General features: G+C 46.9%; 1 protein-coding gene across 3 annotated transcripts in view; it reads left to right on the top strand.

Moving 5' to 3' along the window:
- Positions 1-21,222, top strand: part of TCIRG1 (T cell immune regulator 1, ATPase H+ transporting V0 subunit a3) — a 114,382-nt gene that overhangs the window by 27,001 nt on the left and 66,159 nt on the right. For all 3 annotated transcript variants that reach the window (XM_069232951.1, XM_069232952.1, XM_069232953.1), the window contains exons 6-7: positions 7,005-7,131; positions 18,029-18,111. In XM_069232951.1, the coding sequence (XP_069089052.1) occupies positions 7,005-7,131; positions 18,029-18,111 (210 nt within the window). The remainder of the gene's footprint in view (positions 1-7,004; positions 7,132-18,028; positions 18,112-21,222) is intronic.

The following is a 21,222-nucleotide window of genomic DNA, read 5'->3' as shown; positions in this document are numbered from 1 at the left end:
GGAAAGAGTTGCAAAGTTCCCTTGGATTACTAGGGTTCCCCGGACTGTTGGAGGCTACCAGGCAGTAACTACCTGATTGTTTCTGTTACCTACCACCATTGCACTCAAACTGAATGACCAAGCACTTCTGTTAGCACATATCTCTCCCTAGGTAGCAAAGCTGGGCAGTCGGTGCTTACGCCAGGTGCGGAGGGGGTAGCAACTCTGAAACAGTGTAGCAAAATATGTGACAGTTAGTAATCCGAAAGTACAGTCAGGACTTCCTTTCACAAAATAAATAACTTTATTACAGGTCAGGAAAATATTCTACACGTTGAACGCAGACCTACAAAGAGGTACCTCGAGTCTTCTCTGCCAGAGTTACAACCCCACATGTTTGTAGCTGCTACGCAAGGCGTCCAGTGGACACCAGTCACTCACTGGTCAACCCACGCACATCTGACAGTCGCTACATGCACCCATCATACAGGTGCCAGGACATATTATGTATGGTACACAAAGCAAGCCGGGTAGTGGGGGCACATAAGACGCACTTCCCAAATGTGGTGCCTGTGTGAATATGGCATTTTAGATAGAAAACTGTGGTGCAATGCGGTTGAGTGCACTCCACTGCCCTATAGCGTATTTTGGTGTTCAGACAAACACTTAACAATATGAATTACAGACACCGCTGCACTCAAAGTCCATAGATAAATCAGTGCTTCAGTTAAGAATAGTTGCTAAATGTTCCTTTATTAGAAGGCACCACCATCGGTCCATCGAGTGATCAACGTTCTTTAACCACAGCCGTCGTACTCAGTTGGATGAACATCGTTGCATAAGCAAGCCAACACGTGTTTCGTCACAACAAGTGACTTTTTCTTATTATGCATGGTGTAGGCAACCATGAGGTCAACCAGCTGACCATTGGAGTCCACTTCAATTTCCCGAGTGCAAGTAGAAAGTAGGTCCAGTCATATACTTATCTTCCACATGTCTACAGTGCTGTGAGGAGGAGGGTGCATTGGGGTGCCATATTTATGGTTGTCAATCGCTAGTGTTAAAGGGTGAGTCCCGGCTCCTCCCTAACCAATGGGGTAAACGTATACAAGGGCAACCTTCCAACCGTTTCAGCAGTGCCCCTTTGCCACTTTGCAAACAATCCCACAGTCCCCCTCACTCCTAAAATCGAAGATGGAGAAACCATTTCCTCCTTGGGCAGAGCCTGTGTGCCTGCCCAGAGGTGTGTCCGGGGAATTGAGTAGCCCTCTCATTGTGGTCCCTTAAAACTGATACTGGGGGTAGCTTCCCTCCCACTGTGTGTGGAGCCAGCCTGGCTGGGGGGACTAAAGATAGTCTTCCCCAGGTCACACCTTACATTTACTGGTGAAAGGCTGTGCCCTGTACAAGGTGATGAACTTCCCGGGGGCTTCTGTTACTAATGCCCGATTTATGGGGTACTGGTTGTCAAGGAGAGCTGGTAGGCAGGCAATCTCCTCATTAGGGGGGCCAGTATAAGGGCCTGTACCTTTGGCTCAGACGATCAGGCGGGCTCCTCTGTCAGTCACCTACTTGGGTGGAGAGGGCTGTAGCCGCTCTGAGAATGAGGGGTGCACTTTGAGTACCACTATATCATCACTGTTGAGATCTGGGGTGTCAATCAATGAAATGGGAGATCCTTCAATGGGTGAAGCATGAGCACAAACTGTACCCAACACTTCCCCAAAGAAGAACCTGACTTATTTGTGAGAATAAGACACTAGACTGTCCTACAAATGTGGAATCCCGAATCTCAGAGTTGAGAAACATTTTGCATGTGGAGTCAACTCTCAGCTCTTAAAAGTTGTGATTTAAATGGGGAGCACGTTTGGGTAATTCTTGGGTGGAGTATTCTACAAATGTCAACTTTGAGCACGGAAATCATCGTAAAACTAAAAGGTGACACTTTGTAGCAAAAGCAAAGTCCTATGTGGCTTTGCAGATAAGAAGTTTTTTTTGTAAATTAAACGTTTTCTTGAAGAAAAAAAAAAGGCTGGTGGCTAAATTTTCTCAGACGCAACGGAGGACAGTACTGGGGTTTGCTCTGCAATGTGATTGTCTTTTTTTATTTATTTAACCCTTTCTTGTTTTCCTTAACACTGGTTAAGTCGGTTAAGATGTTTTTTGTTCCCTCGTCCTTGTGCCCGCACCAGTCGCTTTTGTTTTCTTTAGAAGCCTAATTTCTGGCATTCCTACGTGTAAATAATACAAAAATAAGTGTGTATTGTCTACTTTTAATACACATTAAACACATCCATTGCAACGCAAAATCATGCTTCCTTGAAGAACAGTGGCATTGGCCTGAAAGGGGGTCTCCTGGACAGTTGAGGGCCCCTAAAGGTTCAGGGGTCCCCCGCACTGCAGGGGCCTTTGTTACACCCCTTTACATTTGGTCTCTTACGTGAAGTACTGGAGAAGGTGACGCCGACCCACCAACAGAGCAATCTGCCTGAACATAGAAGTGAGCCCTACATAAGGGTTTATTCGGGGCTGGGGGGTCAACGTACCTGAAGGAAGGTAATTACTAGCATTTCGAATTCAGGGGATCGCTTGGCCACACATTTGGAATTTTTAATTTAACTTGTGTGAGCGCAGAACAGCCCTCTCTACTTTAAGCTTGGCCAGTTCATAAACAGTTCCTTTATGGTTCAGTAGGTTGGACTTGTTTCACCCCATCACAGTGGGGCGTATTCTTCTTGTGATTATAGGGTGACTCAATGTGCCTGTCTTGTGACAAGCGTCGTCTGCACGGTTTGGAAAAACTGCACCCCCACCCTGTCCAACCAGCTTTATTTCCCCTGTAGACCCATCCGTGTGCGAGCCGACTGAAGGTGCACCCTACCCCCCCCCCCCTTAGGGTGCATCAACCAGGTACATGTTGCTACTAGTCTGTCTGGGCCCTGGCCGTGGTTTCTTTTAACTGTACCCCTGTGGGTTCAGGCTTCCTCCACCGCCCCCTTAAACCGTTCCCCCGCCCGCACCCCTCAAATGGTGCCTCTCCTCCAGTTTATAATGTGTGTAGTTTTCCTTTGTGTGAGTGGTCAGGGGCTTGTGCACTGACTGGCTGGTGCCTCTTTGAGTTATGCAAAGCAGTAGAGTCCCTGAGGGTGTTCCTCGGTCGCGGGTGACACATCGCCCTGCCACTTCCCCGTCTCAGATCCCCTTTCGGAAGCCCATCTGGGGTAGGAACCCGTCTCTTTACTACAACATCTGCTTTTATGTAGTCCTGATCAGGGCATCCGCGTGCTACGTCAGCCCTATATACCTTACACCGAATTGCACCAGTAAGGACCTTTTAGGTCGAGCCTACTAGACCGCCCATGCGCTGCCTGAGAGACGTATCGTGGCTCATCAAGAACATCAGGGGCTTGGAGCCCACCCATTGCTGGTTGGCTTTCCTTGTCACTCCCATTTCCCTGCTTCTCATTTGTGTCCCAGCCTGTCAGTCTTTACATCTCTTTTGATTGGTTGCCTTTGCTGCTTGCACAACCTGGGGCCGCATTATACAAAGTGCCCCGGGGGGGGGGGGGGCGCAAAAGGCATGTGCACCCACTTTGCTTGGCCCCGGGGCCCTTTAGTATTACAGAAGGGGCCGCAGATGCTTGTGCGGCCATTTCTGTAACACAGATGGCGCCGTTGCACACACAGCGCCAGCACTATCCTTGGAGGGGGTCCCTCCCCAGTGCCAATGAGGGAATCCCCTCGACTGTGCACCTGCGCCATATACGTGGACGCGGGCGCAAAGGCAGAGAAGCTGTCAGGAGACGCACTCACAGTGCCACCTAAAAGGTGGTACACTGTAGGTGTGCCCCCTTATGGCAACCCTCTGGTGAGAGGGGGGGTCCTAAGGACCCCCAGACATCCCCTTGCAGGCAGGTGCAGCCACTCACTGCACCCGCCTGCAAGGGGATCGCTAATCCCACTTCAAAGTGGACGGGCTGCTGCTGTCACAGCGAAACGTGCAGCGGCTGCTTCAGAGCCGCTCTGTTTTTTCACTTGAATGCGCCGCCCCCAGGGCAGTGCGAATTCACAGCCGCTTGGGGGCAACCAATTCAGTGTAAGAGGGCGCACTTTCTCTGTGTGTGCCCTATGTGTAATAGGGCCCCTGGTTTTCAAGACCCCTTTTTAGGTCGAGTGTGCAAGCGCTTTGACCTGTTGTAATCTCTCTGTGAGCCTTTAACCACGCCCATCACTATCACTCGTTCATGGGCTTGCCCTTCAAAAAGTCTTCATTATTGGTAAATTCTTTACGTTTGTCCCTCCTTGGAGCAGTTTTGTTAACACCTTGGCCATCGACCCTGTTACATGGATAATTGCACGTTTGCCTTTTGTGTCTCTCCTTCGTGCTCATGCTCATGGCGGCCGTGGTGCTTTGAATCGACTTGCTAATGTCAACTGTTTTACTTTCCATTTTCAATTTATTTGGCACGAAAAGTCCAGTTTGGAATTTACAACGCTAATAGCTCTAACTCGAGCAACGCGAGACCCATTGCATTGAAAATGTTTGTTTTTCCTGTTAGCACGCCACAAGTGTGCATGTGTTTTCGAGCGGTCTCCTTCCTGTACTTCTCTCCCCTGCACTCTGCATTGCTCTGTCACGTGTCTGCCTCATCCTCACCCCCTCCATGTTGCTCTCGCCCATGTGCTTCTATCCATTACTTCTCCCACCGGCACCCTCCGTGTTGCTTGCCCCCACACACGCCCTTGGTACGGCTTCAAGCCCCACCCATCCTCCTCCATATTACTTCCGTGGCGATGTTGCCTCCACAGCCGGTGTTACTGCTGCTCTCCGTGCTTCTGCTCATCACCTGAATTTAAAAAAGAAAAAAACAAAACACTTTTGCAAGTTTCATTTTACTTTTTGTTTCCAATCCAACTCTGATCGGTAACTTAAAAGAAAGCACCCTCGTCACTTTGCAGCCGCTCGCACGCGTGCTGCACAGGCCTGCAAAATGTGTCAAAGGCTTTTTTTTTTTTAACCTTGAGACATGATGCACACTGTGGCTACAATCAATTGTCAAAGTCAGTAAGTAGGTCTCAGAACTGAGACCTATTGGCTTTGGCAGTGCTTGTTTACAGTGTCACTATGTGTCCCTCTACCCACCTAACCGTGCTGTAACCTTTACCCTGTTGCTACCCTAAAATATTAACCTTAATCTAACCTTATCACTGATTACAGAAAACTCTATGACTAAACCTTAATCTTGGCCTACCACTTGCCCAGACCCAGTAGTAATAGTTATGTTAACCCCCTTCTAAACCTAACCTTACTCCTTAGTGGAAGTATAAGCATTACTGTCTTTACCTTAGCCCTAAACACTATCATACCAGCTACCCTAACACTCTAAACCTTTGACTTTGATAATGTAGTCCAAATGTAATGGTAATGTAGTTACTAGATGTAAAGGTTGGTGAGGTAAAGCTTTAACAGTACGTAAACCTGAGATGAAAAAGCCTTTCCTCGTTCTGTAGTTGTGAATTTCTCCACAATGTTAAACCCTTGGAAGAAGACCGATAACTCATTGTTAATGCAACGTATGTGATCTTTATCGTTCGCTCGTGCCAAGTATATCGTCAATGATGTGGTCTGCACCAGCGGTACGTAACCTTTTGACTTCTGTGGACCCCCACTAGCTCATTACTGAAATTTGGGGACCCCCCCACTGAGTCTTTGTTTGAAGCCAGGAACACCCGGCCTGAGCAATATCTATGATTTGAACCTCAAAACAATACACAAGAATACAGAAACAGGCATACACCAAACATGCTCAAATATTTGAATATTTTGTGTAATTCACAATCAAATATAGAAAAAGTTCTAAAACTACAATGTTGCTTCATTATTTGTATATTCTTTATTTATTTTACTTGATTAATTTTAATATTATTTGAAAGAGTTGTGGCCTTGCATAATAGGCGTTGCGGACCCCCGGGAGACCTTGCGCCCCAGGTTAAGAACCACTGATCTATGCTATGTAAAGCTGCTAACAAGGATATAGCACTGAATGTGGTGCTCTCCTCAAGGGTTGGGGTGCCTCATCGTCCCTTCCTTCATAGAAGTGCCTGCTCTCCTGTGACATCCCTCCAAGTACTGGGCTTGCCAGTGCCCGGCTAGCTGAACACTGTGATTGTCCTGTTGTAGCTCTAATCCACAAGCCATCTTCTAGATATTACTGGCCTGACTGACTCTACGTGCCTGGAAGAGTCCACCAAGGTCAGGCCAAAGACCAAGGGTGCGCGTAGTCCTGACCGCAGTAAGCTGTCGAACGTTAAACCATCTGTGCAGTTTAGTTGACTGTGTGTTACCACCAGTGGCTCCAAAGTGGGATACCAAGTGGTGCCCCTGAGCCTCACCACCCACTACTCACCTGCAGTTGAGGGGACTGTACACCGGGGTTGGGAAGTATGCTTCAGAGGGACAGCCCGTAACCGGTGGCTCTCTTGGGCGCTGTGGATAGGCCTTTTTCCTGCGACTAACCACAAGTAGAGGATGCTAAGGTGCCCAGTAAGGAGATGAGCAGACCTGTGGCTGGAAGGAGGACCTGCACAACAGCCAGCTAGGTGACCAAGACCACAAAGGCAACCAAAGATAATCACCTGTGGTCATGGAGTTGAAGCTATACCTTCCTGCCAACATCTGTGGGGAGCCTGCACTGTCGTGGGGTCTCCTGGCACACATATTGCCTTTTTATAATCCCACCAAGCACCAGGACACAGTTTTCACCTGGGATTATATGCCACTGTTGGGAGACACTCTCCAGTAGCTAATTTTCCAAAATAGTTTCATCCTTCGCTCTAGAGCTTGTGGTTCTGGGATCCTGATGGTGGGCTTGGACCCCACATCCCATTGCCCAGGTAGGAGCGGTGAAAGCTGTGAGCGTCCTACCTTGTCTTTTGGGATTTTTGTTCTGTAATTAATGTTATAGTTTATGAATTGGTTTTCTCTCCTTATTGACTGTTACGGCGCTCTCTGTTCGATTCTGCAGTTTCGTGGCTGGTGTGATCCACCCGTGGAAGGTAAACTCCTTTGAGCGACTCCTGTGGCGCGCCTGCCGTGGGTACTTGATTGCAAACTTTGTGGAAATGTCCGAAGCCATGACGGATCCAGTGACGGTGAGTGCGCTTTCTGAGCGGTCAGTGAGTTTCATGGGTGCAAGCACATTTTTTTAAGGCGCTAGCAAATTTTCAGAGATGTGATTTGTCTGCGTTGCCAGGCCTCAGGATGAGGAGATGTAGGAAATCTCTGTATGGGTGATGTAAGCAGAGAAGGAGTTCTCTTTCTCAGCAGTGAATTAAGAAGAGGAAATATCATTAGTTATTTGCAAACAGGAAAAGGTTAAAAAAAAAAAAAGTACAGTATTTTGCTGCTGGGAAAAGTCACCCTGCGATGCAATAAGTCTGGGAAGAGTTCTTAAGACAACTAGGACCTTAAGGGGAAAGAAAAGATGGTAAGGCCATTGATGGTACTGGTTGCTGCTGGGTAAGGGAGCTGGCATCCATCTTTGAGTCAGGCAGACTCACAAAATGGCCGCCACCCTGCCAAGTAGTTGTGCCGCACTGTGAACTCGTCCCGGTGTAACGTTTAAACACTGCAACGCATTCAGCAGCGCCTGCACGTGTCCGCTTTCCTTCTGAGTAGCAAGGTGCAGGCGGCAGTGAGGGAACTTTTTTCTCTAAATCTGAGCTAAAACAAAGGCGGGAGTTAAGTGGCCATCAGGCCTCCTCTAGTTCTTGCTAGAGCTGTCTGGAGCCTCACACCTACCTGTAAATGCAATGGAGGAGAAACAAAGGCACATGGCTTGTTTTCACTTCACAGGTGCTTAAGAGAGGCATGGTTCTGGCCTTGAGTCCCTCTATATAAGAAATATGCATACTCTGAAAGAATGTCAGATGTGTTGTTCTGCCCCAGTATTTACACAAATAGCAGTGTAAATATAACTTTTTAAAATGTCTTTTATGGTGCTACTTATCCCAAAGCAGGCAGTCAGTGCGCTTTACTTCACATGTACACATTATTAATTGACAATAAATAATATAGGTGTTAATCTATGTACAGAACGTGTTACAAAGGCTAGTGGGGTGGGGGTTACACAGTGTAGGAGTCACATAGTTCAACCTGCTTGTAGTAACAAAAGGATTTTTTTATTAAAAACAGTAGTCCACTTCCCTAACTACCCAAAATAAACAAGCATATGCAATGCAATTGGTCTCATGTTTGCTCGAGTCAGAGTTATTAGCGTTGTAAATTCCTAACTGGACTTTTCTTGCCACATAAATTGAAAATGAAAAGTAAAACAGTTGACATAAGCGAGCCGATTCAAAGTGTCACGGCCACCATGAGCGCGAAAGAGAGACACAAATTGAAAAAGAAGTTTGATCACAATTAAACATATCATCAAACATTCAATTATCCATGTAACAGGGTTGATGGCCAAGGCGGTAACAAAACTGCCCCCAGGATCGACAAACGTAAAGCATTTACCAATGATAACAAAGGATGTTTGAAAGGCAAGTCCACGAACGAGTGAAAGTGATGGGCATGCGGTGGGCGTGGTTAAAAGCTGACAGATAGATTACAACAGGCCAGAGCGCTTGTGCGCTCTACCTAAAAACTGTCATCTGCATATTACATGATATACTTTGCAGGAGGCATGTTAACCTTGTTTGCCACTTGGATTCAAAACTGAGACTAGACATGAGACATATCTCTTAAACAAATTATTATTATTTCCTGAGATTAAAGGGGCATACGATGCTCTCTGCATCAGGTGCCTTAACCCCATAAGATTTTTTTTAATGCAGTTTTTGCAACCAATTAAGCAGAACAGAAATATTGCAGTTTCTCATTGTGTCAATTTTTGTGGCAGACATTTCAAAAAATACATTTTGAAATTGAGTCCTAGATTTTGTATTTTTGGCATGACTCCAACGCAAAATCTCATTTGTTAAATTTGGCAATTCACTCAAATGTACTTCTTATAGACCTGCTAAGCACATGCTTGAGATCTTAAGATCAGATGTCACTACTTAACATGTGACTCCCTGTGAGGTTATGGGTTTTAATGCCACTTCCTGTGATCTCACTTCCTGTGGCGCCACTTCCGAAGTCACGTGCCATGATGTCACATGGTGTGATTTCACGTGCCATGATGTCACTTGGATGGTGTCTAACTTGGTTAGTCCCCCTCGCTTCTATTTTTTTTTTAGGACTTCTGCCCTGAACATGGGTGCAAAACTCATGGAAGGGAATGTAGAGTTAAGCACCTTCCCCAGGGGATTGAACTCTGGGCACCTTGTCAGGGACTGTGGATGTTGGTAGTTGGTGAATGGGAGGGGGTGGAGCGAGTTATCCACAGTACTCTCAGCTCATCCATTAGCACAGCTTGTGATCTTGGCTCAGATGGGAGTGCTCCACTCCACCAATGGTCTCTACAGTTGAGAACAGTGCTTAATTTGTAAATAAAAAGGTGCCGGTGCCCAAAATCCTCCTCTGAAACACGCGGCTGCTGCATTTAAATGTACGAGCACGGAATACTGAGGCAGCGTAATCCTGAAGCCATCCCGGGCCTCTTCAATACATATAAAGCCACTCCATGCACCTTCAGCTCATTCTGAAGCTTTCTGCTTTCTCCCTTTGTGCCGCTTTTTCGTTTTTCTCTTCCTCAGTCTTTACCAAATGTCCCTTTTGCCCGCAACAAATGCTTGAGGCAGAAGAGTAAGCCCCGGCCCTCACAAATAAGTGCCGGTGCTCAGCACCGGAAACACGAAGCACAAATTAAGCAGTGGTTGAGAATGTGTGTACAGCTGTCTCAAGTTGGACTGGGTCAGCTCGGCTTCAAACGGTGAAACGTAATGGGCGGAGTGCCACTGACGTGTGATGTATGGCAGTATCAGTGCCCCTCTACCCCCGTCGCGGGCACCTCCCATGACGGGCTTTGCCACCGTGTGTGTTACCAGAGGTGGTGTTTCGCTTCTCTCTTCGAAGCCCTGCTTTATTCGCCCCCTCCCCTGTCCTTTTTGGGTGTCTGATGATTACACACAAGAGGAAGCTTGCATATAGTGAAAGAGGAAGCTTGCATATAGTGAAAGAGGAAGCTTGCTTTTGTTTCCACACCGGCTCTTCCCAGAAAGAAGCTTTTACAGTCCACGGTGAAGCAACGCCTCCTCGTCAGCTGTTTGGCAATACTCCCTCGGCCCCCAGCTCAGTCTCGCTTCTGCATGGCCAGAGGTCCGGGGGGGGGGGGGGGGGGGAGGGGTCGAGGGAATGAACACACTCACTCACTCGCACTCCCAGCCGAAGAGAATTCAGTTTCCGACTCCGCATAGACACGGATGTACAGTTATCACACATGCTTTGGATAACTGGAGTGTAATATATTGTTGTCGGGGCCACTCTCGGTGCCGGGGCGGGTGTCTGGGTACATTGGTACCCCCATGGGGTTCCAGGGCTACAACACCCCGGCCCTTCCTTCTGAATAACCAACTTCCTATGCTCACTTCACTCCCGCAGGTGATCAGTGTGTGTGTGTGTGTGGGGGGGGTAGGGGGGGGAGTCTGACAAATAACAGGGGTAACCCGCAGATGGTCAGTGTTGGGGGGAGGAGGGAGTCTGGCACTTAAATAACAGGGGTAACCTCCCTGTCCGGCCGCACTGTGCTTTGCTAAAAGGAAAGGAAGACATTTAACGTGTGAACAACTGCGTTCAGAAGATCAGCAAACAAACCTTGGAGTGCGGCTCCTCTGGGGATAAGATAACACCCTCGCCCCAGGGGTGTAGCTCCAGGGGGTTGCACCCCCCTAATAATTGTATATTCTGATGAATAGTTGGGCACAGCTGCTTTCAGCCGGGTATGGTGAGGTGTCTGTCAGATTTCTCCTGGGATTTGTGCACACACACACTGACGAAAACACACATACACACACACACATACATACATACATACATACATACACACACACACACATACATACATACACACACACACACATACATACATACACACACCCACACATACACACACCCACACATACACACACCCACACATACACACACCCACACATACACACACCCACACATACACACACCCACACATACACACACCTACACATACACACACACATACATACACACATACACACATACATATACACACACACTCATCTCTGTTTTGAAAGTCCTCAAAATGTTGGTAATTTTACAAAATGTGGTGTTTTTCTGTCAGTACTCCTACCAACCCGCACTCCTCTCCTTCTCCACTGCCCCCAAGTCCCTCTCATGCCCCAGCCTGTCCTATAGTGTATTTTAACATTACTTGCCAGAATCCTTGTCGGGAAACCTGAAGCTCCTCCCATCCCATTGACCAAGCCACGCCCCTGCCTCGCCCCCTAGCACAGGTCCTAGTTTCCACCTTGCTCTGAGGGCCAGTGTTGCTCTAGGAGCTTTGATCCTGCTTCAGTCTGGATTACCTGGAGTGTCCGGGATGGAGGGAAGGATGCTGGGATCCACCTTTAATTTGATGTCACTGCCCTGGTACCCAAAGGATGCTCAGCCCAAATGATTTATGTCTGCTTTATGTAAACAAATCTAGCTTAATGCCATAGCAATGAAAAACAACTGTGGGCCAACCAGGTTACTTAGTGTATTAATCACACACAAGGTCACACATTTATTACTTCAGTTATATTATTACCAGAGTACAGTGTACCTGGCATCCGAAAACACCTCTGGTGTCTCCAGTGCTTAATTTGTAAATGAAAAGCCCTCCTATTAAACATGCGTCTGCTATATTTAAATGTGTGAACACTGAATACTGAGGCAGTGTAATTATGAAGCCATCTCGGGCCTCTTTAATCCATTTACAGCCACTCTCTGCCCATTCAGCTCACTCCTGCAGCTTTCTGCTGTCTCCCTTTGAGAGGCTTTTATGCTTTTTCTCTTCCTCCGTCTTTCCCATATGTGTCTTTTGCTCGCAGTAAATGCTTGAGGTGGAAAAATAAGTGTTGACCCTCAAAAATAAGGTGCTCCACACCGGAAACAACAAGCACAAATTAAGCACTCGGTGTCTCACAGTAAACGAGGTGCAATAACATGACGAAGGAAGAGCAGTCCACTAATAGACAAGCAGACATGTACAGTCTGATCTTTATTTCAGCGCATGGGTTTAACCCATCGTGTCCTAGCTTTGGTTGAATATTTGTAACTTCTTAACAAAAACTGACAAAACAGCCTGGCATAAACTACGTAGGAAGATCTACTGCCAGTAATATGCTGTTTATTACTAGAACTCCTGGTTTTATGGTACTTAATAATTTCCGTTCATATTTATCCATAATTATTTTTTGCCCATTTTATTGGAATGTATCCATACTTTTTTATGTTTTGAGAGTAAATGGAGCTGTAAAAGGGCCTAGATCCACATTTATTTAACTGATAAATAGGTACTCATACCTTGATGCCTGTGACGTTTTAGCAAATTAAGCAGCCAAATATGACAAAACACTAAACCGACAGGTAAATATTAGCATTATATTCAAATAAACCTTAACACATGCCTGTATTTAAAGGAATCCCATACTGTGTGTATATCCCTGTGGTGTCTAACCATTGAGAGAGGGAAGAGGCAACATGCACCACGCGGGGCTGTGCTACGCACGATTCACGCTTCTCCCACACTCAAAAATGGTAATGAATCGCATATTACACTCTTTGCCTCTACATATATATTATGTACTAGCTGTTCTAAGAACCACATGGGCCACAGAAAGCTCCCACCGGTGCATGCAGGATCACAAGCTGCTCAGCCACAGACTGATGTCCTTGGGATCCCTAATTGGGTCCATCATGTTCGCTTGGGGTGACAGCCCAGTTTACTAACGTTTAGGAACCAGTTAAGGGTTCAGCTGGTCCATATACCTTTTTGTTTTTTGGGACAGTTGAGAAGAGTGAGCCACTTCTAAGGCACCAGACCTTCAGGTGAGCATTTCTCAGGATCTACCGGACACAGTCAACATTTTCTGATGGCCAAGCGTCCACGAGGGGACGCTAGTGACACCAGTAGCAACTGGTTACTGGTCGGTCTAGGGGGGGGGACTGCTGAACCAACCAGCAGTATCTCTGGAATCGTAAGTGCTAGGAAGATAGTTCAGACTGTTCTGAGGCACAACAGGTACCCCCATGCCAGGGTGGGAAGGCTGAGGGACTGATTACGACCTTGGCGGAGGGGGTTACTCCATCCCAAATGTGACCGATATCCCGTCCGCCGTGTTCAGAGTTTCATAGGATATAATGGAACTTGTAATACGGCGGGCAGGATATCAGTCACATTTGGGATGGAGTAATCCCCTCCGCCAAAGTCATAATCAGGCCCGAGTGTCAAGTCGCCTCTCTGGGATTGACAAACAGTACATAGAGAGACACCCCACATGCAAGCGGTGGGTCGAGATGACACAACCTTATCGTTCTCAATGATGAAGGAAACGGAACAGCTCCTGAACCGAGATGGTTTGCTTATTTCTTCATGGGCAAAGACTTTTGGGCAAACTCAGTCCGCTGAGCATGGGGGTCCCTTGTGTCTGCTTGGCCTTGAGCAGGTCTTCCCAAGGATCAGGTCAGCCCTCTTGGCAGTTGCTTTACAGTTCTCGACAGAGAACAAAATCTGTCTTCTCTTTCCAGGTCAAGCCAACAGGTGCCTCCTCAGCCTTCCCAGATATTGGCCTGGTCTGGAGAGACGGTGGCAATCCAGCACATTCCACGTCTGGTCCCGTTGTCTTTTCTCCTGTACTGGTGTACAAGCCTCCTTAGTGTCTAGATGACGAATTTGAACAAGTACTGGCAGAGGGGTCCTGTACTTGAACCCCTCTGCTGGTAGGGTGGAATGAAGGCTCAACGAGTTCAGCTCTTGCTGTTGAGATCTGTGTGTGACCTGCAGTTCCTAAGTTCAAAGCAACACCACAAAACAAAATAAAATGTGGCAGTTCGGGCTGGACTGTTCCCATGAGGAACAGGGTCAAGACTGATTTGCATATGGCTGGGCCCAAACTGGGGTGGCATGGTGAGCAAAAGAACGATGGATAAAACCCAGATATGTGACTGGGGGTGAGTGTTTGCGTTGTTCAGCACTCCGTCCATCATCCTTTCGTGTTGCCTAAGTTCAAACTCAAACACATTGAATCAGTCTTTCATCAGTGCTTAAATTGGGCAGGTACTGTCCGGGATTCATTACCTGCACTTCTGTAAGCTTAAAAGGGAGAGTACCTGCCCTTCTCAGCACTCTTGTAATATTACTGTAAGAGTACTTGCACTTCTTAGGAGCAAACATACTCTAAATTGTGAGTACCTCCACTTTTATGTTTCCATTTAAGGCTCTGCATTTCATCTATTTGAAGATGGTGAAATGAGTAACCACTTTAGTTGGGTACTAATAATTGTATATAAAAATGTTCTATGAAGCATTCTTTGGATAAAAGCCCTATATGGGTAAAATGTTATTGCCAATGCAGACTGCGAGCCAACCAGATGGAGCCTGCAGCATCCAAAATGTAGAGTGCTCCTCCAATCCCCTTGAAGCATGTTGTTGCGTTGCTGGCCAGATTCCCCTTGCTTCCCTGTCCAAAGTCAACTGTCAAACCGGTTAGACTGGTCCCGGTGTCCTGGGTATGTCTGCCCCCGTTGTTATGGGAGCTGAGCAAACAGCAGGTGTGGAACAGGTGAAATGCACCTTGGCAGTGGAAACCTACAAAGGAGGATTGGAGACCTCAACCAGGAGCCGGGTATATAGGTCTCAGGCAGTGGTCGAGATCTGAGGGGGCATGGTGTACCCATACTTTTTTAATTTAAGAAAAAATGTTCCCCTACATTTTGTGAAAAGACAGCTGACCCAGGACAGTTAATTCTGAGTTGAAATGCTTCAGCTGAAGTGTGAGGCAGGGAGTTTCCTTCGCTGTGAAACAGATGGACAGACAGCTAAACAAGTCTTCTTGCCAGGGTGCCTGCAGCTTGAAAGAAATATAAATGTGCACAGCTGGTTAATCTGCAAATATAAAGGGGACGTGGAAGCTGGTATTGATGTTAATTGATGCTCTCACTTGAAATTCCTGATGAAACAGATTTATTCTTTTGAGTGGTACTACAAGGGAGTTACCAGCTGAGCTGTGAAGTGTGTGCTTTTAAAGGACAGTTATAAAAAAATGCACTATGTACAGTCTGGTTATTCATAGATCTCTATTTTGTAAGCATTCTTTTTTTAATCGTAAACCTTTTTGCAAGTTTTGCAGCATCTTATAAGGTGTGCATTGCAAGTTTAAAATAACAACATATTCACCGTGCTTTCTGTCACAGACTGACCTCGTAGCACTAAACATAAACAAATCACGATCCTCCACTGCACCGACCAGAATTCAGTTTTGTGGCTCTCTGTTCAGACACAGCTCTGCAGTGCATTAACTAAATGAGGTTTCATAATGTTCAAGAGTGCATTTCCCACTGATTAATATAACTTGCATTTATTTTTCATTTAAGCTGTGTGTTACTTTATATGTAGTTACCTGAAGGTGAAAGATCGAAGAAAGGTATATAATATTTTGTTTCTTTAGCCACGCCTTTGACCCCGCCCCCACGCTCACTCACCCCGGCCCCCCTGCATACAGCATCATAGTTCCCATACTTTTTTTAATGCACACAGACCACTCGTCTCATGGAGGGGGGGGGGGGGTAGAGGAAATGTATGCCCAGGGTGGAATGTCAGGTGGACATTAACAGCTTGACTCAAAGGTACCCCCCCCCCCCCCCCTTATCCCCTCCTCCCCCAACCCCCTAGAATGATGACACCACCACCACTGTCCCTCTATGCTTAGCCTTGGTTGCAAACTTGACATCCACTCAGAATGGGGGTACAGATCCCACTGACACTCTTAACGAATGGCACAAAAGCTTAATTAATTGTTCGTTTGGAAAAGAAGGCATAAAACTTGCACATTCACGTGACTTCAGTGTGAATGAAAGTTAAGGCAGGAATGCACCAGTCATTCCATTCCATTTTCTGTTCTTATTTCCTGCACAGAGTCTATTCTGAAGGTCTTGCATAAAGACAGATATAAGGGGATAAAGGGATAGGGAGACCATGATTTGTCCAAGATCAAACAATTTGGTCAAGTAGGCGAACCAAGATTACAAGTTCGCTTAATAGCTGTAAATTTTTCACTTGCTAGTGAATAGATCTCAAGACCAGGGGCTCTTGTTCCCTGGAGTAATATTCAAAACCTATTGGGTGCTTCGGTCCAGTTTTCTTATTGTACACTGTCTCAGTTTTATCCTGATTCCTGGTACCAGTATTTGCAGAACACTTGGGCTGAGCAATATATTTAAAAGTGATTAACCAAGAGTGCAAAATGTGGTCACCTGGGTGGGGGTGGCTTTGATAGCGAGGCCCAGAGATTGCCTTCCCCGGTAAATGCCCAAGAGAAGTGGGACCAACCCAGATTTTCAGTGCAGGTTTTGTAACCAGCATACTTTGGTGAAGTGGTAAAGCTGAGATTAGATGCCAACTCTCACAGTTCCATAGGTGACACCTGCTACCCAGTGGATCACGCCTAGTAGCTGTGCTGGTAGTTCCCACCCATCCAGTGAATTGTGCCTTCTGGTTCATGTCAGTGCATCTTATAGCACTCCCCTCCTGAACTGAGCCAGTTTCTAAGCGCTACCAGTGCAGACAAGAGAATAAAGGCAGAAGAAGATTATGCAGATACAGCATTAAAGGCAGAAGGATATTGAGTCCTTTTCTCTGAGTTTGGGGGCAGGAGGTGTCTGTTTAGATGCTCATATTTTCCGTTAGTGCTCCAGGGCTCCAAGCTCTCCCTTTCTACACTGGACGTGCTATGGGTAGTGATAGCGAGTAGACGGGGCTAACTCCAGGAATGGTAGAGGGGCTGCAGTTCAGATAGTTTGTGCTCTGGAATTCACACTCAAACTCAGGCCCTCATTATGACCCTTTTGGTCTCTAGACCGCCGCCTAAGCGACGGTCCAACTGTGACATTACAACCGTTGTGTTACTGCCACGGTCGGACCACCGGCACTACCACTTTTTGGCCGTCCGACAGCCTGGTGGTGCCGGCGGTCCCAATCCGCCAGGGCTTCGCTACAAGCAGCGCTGCCCTGAGGATTACGACCCCTCTCCCTCCCGGCGTTTACATGGCAGTTTCACCGCCATGTAAAGACTGGCTGAGACGGGTGCCGGGGCACCCAGGGGAGCCCATGCACTTGGCATGGTTAGTGCGGGGGCCCCCACGGCCATCCCTGTTGCACAAAGACAGTGATTTGCGTGACGGGTGCTGGTGCACCCGACGCACAATAGCATTGCTGCCTGCTCTATTATGAGCTGGCGTCAATGTTGTTGTGCGTTTGCCGGTGGGCCAGCAGGCAGCAACTGTATTTCCGCCCACTGACCCAGCAGGAAACTCATAATAGGACCAGCGGGAAGGAGACCGCACTGGCGGTCTCCTGACCGCGGGAGTTTGGCAGGCGGCCCTTTTCGGCCCACCAAACTCATAATTAGGGCCTCAGTGTCTGTCCAGAGGTGTATTTTTGGCACTTGATTAGAAGAAGACATTGTGGAATAAAACCTGAAAATATGCTTACCATCTCTCCCCAAATAAGCATCTTCTGATGTCTCTGCATGCGCAAAGTGTCCTATGAGGAGATAATGGAAAATTGGCCAATCTATGAGCAAGACGTGGTCAGGGAGAGATAGCAAATTGGGAAAAGCAGCCAGTACTGCCTACGAACGGAACGCTCACAGGACCTTCCAAACTTAAAAGCACTAGTAAAAATAAGCAATGGTAATAAAACAAACTTTAAATCCCTACTAAATATCCCTGTGAAGGATTGTTGTGTGAGGAGTCTGGTCCACGTGGCGTGCTCCCTTGGCGTGAAGATGCCCACGGTGGATGCAGACGGTCCGAGGCCGCCGGGTCCTACCTCCACTCCCTTCAGCTTCTGCCTCTTTCTCTCCGCAGGGCGAGGATGTGAACTGGGTGATCTTCCTCATCCCCTACTGGGGAGAACAGATTGGTCAGAAGATCAAGAAGATCGCAGACTGGTAAGGCGCTTTCCGCCCTCCCTCTCCACATTACATTCCTTTCCCTATACTGTCTTGGGTTGTTGCAAAAACTTGAATTCAGGAATGCCCTTCCCTGCATTCTTTACAGTTTACTCTTCTCCTCCATCCATATTTTCTCTTTCCCACTCTTGTTCTGGCTCTAGTTTGTGTTTGCTCTTGTTCTTTCCCTCCTTTCATCTTTCTCCATTTCTGCATCTCTTCCTCTCATTGGCTGTTGTGTTTCAATCTGCTTCTCTGTTATTGTCTCTCCCCAAGTGTCACACACCACATCTAGCCTCAAAAGTGTCAACCCAGTGTATTGTGCTGTCCTTTTTGCAAATATAGTACAAAGCGTGAAATGTTTCCATGTTTTGTACCCTGTAATCTCCCCAAGACTGCTTTAACTCTTTTTCTTCCACTCTAGTGATGTTTTTAGGCCTCCCCACAACTAACACCAAATACTGTGTGCACCAGTGCAGGGTACCTTGATTAGTGCAATGCTCCTACAACTAAAGAGCATGCCTTGAAGGTTGTTTGAGGATGTTTTTGTTAACTTACTTTTTACCACTAACCCTAAGTTGTGAGGGCTGATTCAGTTGGCTGGTGTTTTAGAAGGATGGCAATGCTATCTTTCAAGCCTGATGGAGTTCCTGTTTCTACCCTGAGTAAATAGGATTCCTAGTATTTTGTTTACGAGACATTTTTGGGGGAATGAGTGGTAGAGCGCTGTTTTTATTAACAAAACCACACCTCAAACAGCTGTGAACCTCAAAAGATGAATTCTTACTTATGAAATTGTCGCAATTATTGCTTTGAGCCAATTGCACATTATCAGTGCCCAATGGAACTGCAGTGTGCTGACTGATGAGTCAGAACCCCGGGGGCTCCTTCTATGTGGAGAGAATCTTCCACACCACCAGCCTCCATCAGTTCCCTGTGCCAGGTGTTGATTGAATTCCTATAATGGTCTCCACTGAACCTTCTCCTTCAAGATTACGGTCAATGATGCGTAAATTTACGCCTTGCCCCCTAGTTAGGAACTTTCTTCTTTCGTCTGCTCTAGGGTGAATTCTGCCCAGTAGACTCTATGATTCACAGTCTATTCGTTTTTCTTTTGTTAATAAACTCTTTCATTCTGCTATTGGGGTCTGGGATGTTTTCCTTTAACAAACATATCCAACTTTAGTATGTACGTGTTGGTATTTATGTAGTGCCACCCTATCTCGAATGAGGCGAAGCGCTGCGCACTACTACATAAGGTTTGGAAGTCGATCCACAAGATCATGTGGGGACCACACAAGTATAGTTCACACATTCTACTGGTCGACACATTGTTTCAGGTTCTCAAGTCCATTACATTTTCTGCCCCAACCAGGAACCTGCATCTGAAACCTAGTGGCAAAAAATAGCCGTGTGGTGCTAACAGACGCCTGATGTTTGCTGACACCCGCAATAAAACTTAATGTAACTTTTTTTTTCTCAGTTCATCCATTAGATGATTGGATAATGCACACAATGTGAGTCTAGAACGGTCTGATGTTGTAAAACTATTTTTAAAGTTAGGTAACTTATTCCATTCCACTGATCTGAGAGTTTCATCGTCCCTTTCGCATCAGGAGTGATACTCCTAGATTAATTCCTATTAGAACATTGGAATGTTCAGAGCTCCATGAAAGAAATGGAGTGCTCCGGACCTATAATGGCCGGTAAAAGCCGGAGCTCTGACATTCCAATGTTTGTCTTTCACAGCTGGTGTTGTGAACAAAGGTCTCACAGTGCCTGCGGGGATTTTAACCCCCTCGGGCTCCGCTTGGCCTATGTTTTACTAATAAGAACATTCTGCCCTCTCGGCACACAGTGTTCAAATAACTTTAGAGCCCGACATGGCTGGGCTAGATCGGCCATTAAAGGACCACTCCCTTGCTAAAGGCCCGCTCCCTCCCTTGTTAAAGGCCCGCTCCCTCCCTTGTTAAAGGCCCGCTCCCTCCCTTGTTAAAGGCCCGCTCCCTCCCTTGTTAAAGGCCCGCTCCCTCCCTTGTTAAAGGCCCGCTCCCTCCCTTGTTAAAGGCCCGCTCCCTCCCCTGTTAAAAGCCCGCTCCCTTGCTAAAGGCCCGCTCCCTTGCTAAAGTCCCGCTCCCTTGTTAAAGGCCTGAGATGAATGGAGCTGGCCTTTAATGGCCAGTATAGCCCGCTATGGTGATCTATAAGGATATTTTAGAACATTGTAATATTGAGAGCTCCATTGAGTACAATAGATTAGCTCCGGGCTTATACTGGTTGGCATAAACTGTGAGCTCCAACATTCCAATGTTTGTCTTAAGTTAGAACATTCTACCCTTAGAGGGTGGAATATTCGAATAGCATTATAGCCCTTCCGTCTCGGCCTATCCCGGTTGTTAAAGGTGCTCTACCTGGTTTTGGGCACGAGCCGCAACTTGGGTTCATGGCTTTTAACAACAGGTATAGCCCAGGGCAGCGGGCTATAAGAACCTATTAGAACATTGGAATGTTGGGGGCTCCATTGAAAACAATGGAGTGCTGCGGGCTTTTACTGGCCGGTAAAAGCCCGCAGCGCCAACATTCCAATGTTCGCTTTGTTCACAGCAACAGCTGTGAACAAAGCCTCACGGAGCCCGAGGGGATCTTAATGCCCTCGGGCTCCGTGAACATTTTTTTTTTTTAATAGAACATTCTGCCCTGTGTGGCAGAATGTTCTAATAGCCTTAGAACCCGCCGTAGCGGGCTCTACCGGCTATTAAAGTCCCTCTCCCTTGTTAAATGCCCTCGCCTTCGGCTCGGGCATTTAACGCGGGGAGCGGGCCTTTAATAGCCGGTAGAGCCCGCTACGGCGGGTTCTAAGGCTATATTAAAACGAGCATTCGGCACTTGAATGGGCCAAGGGTTTTATCCTAAATAGTATGGCGTTACCTTATCAGCCCTTTTAATTGTCTGTGCTGATTTTTATTCTGTATACTGAACGTATCACAGAACATTTAGCTGAAACCTTTACTACCTGGTGACTAATTTCACTGTGGGGATTAAATTCTTCCTTGAATCCCCTCACACAGTGCACATTGGCTGTAATCTCCTCGTGATAGTACAAACACCTGT

This window comes from Pleurodeles waltl, chromosome 4_2 (assembly GCF_031143425.1).
Source record: "Pleurodeles waltl isolate 20211129_DDA chromosome 4_2, aPleWal1.hap1.20221129, whole genome shotgun sequence".
In the NCBI taxonomy this organism is placed as follows: Eukaryota; Metazoa; Chordata; class Amphibia; order Caudata; family Salamandridae; genus Pleurodeles; species Pleurodeles waltl.
Note: the sequence above shows the minus strand (reverse complement) of the source record. Positions and strands in the feature narration are given on the sequence as shown.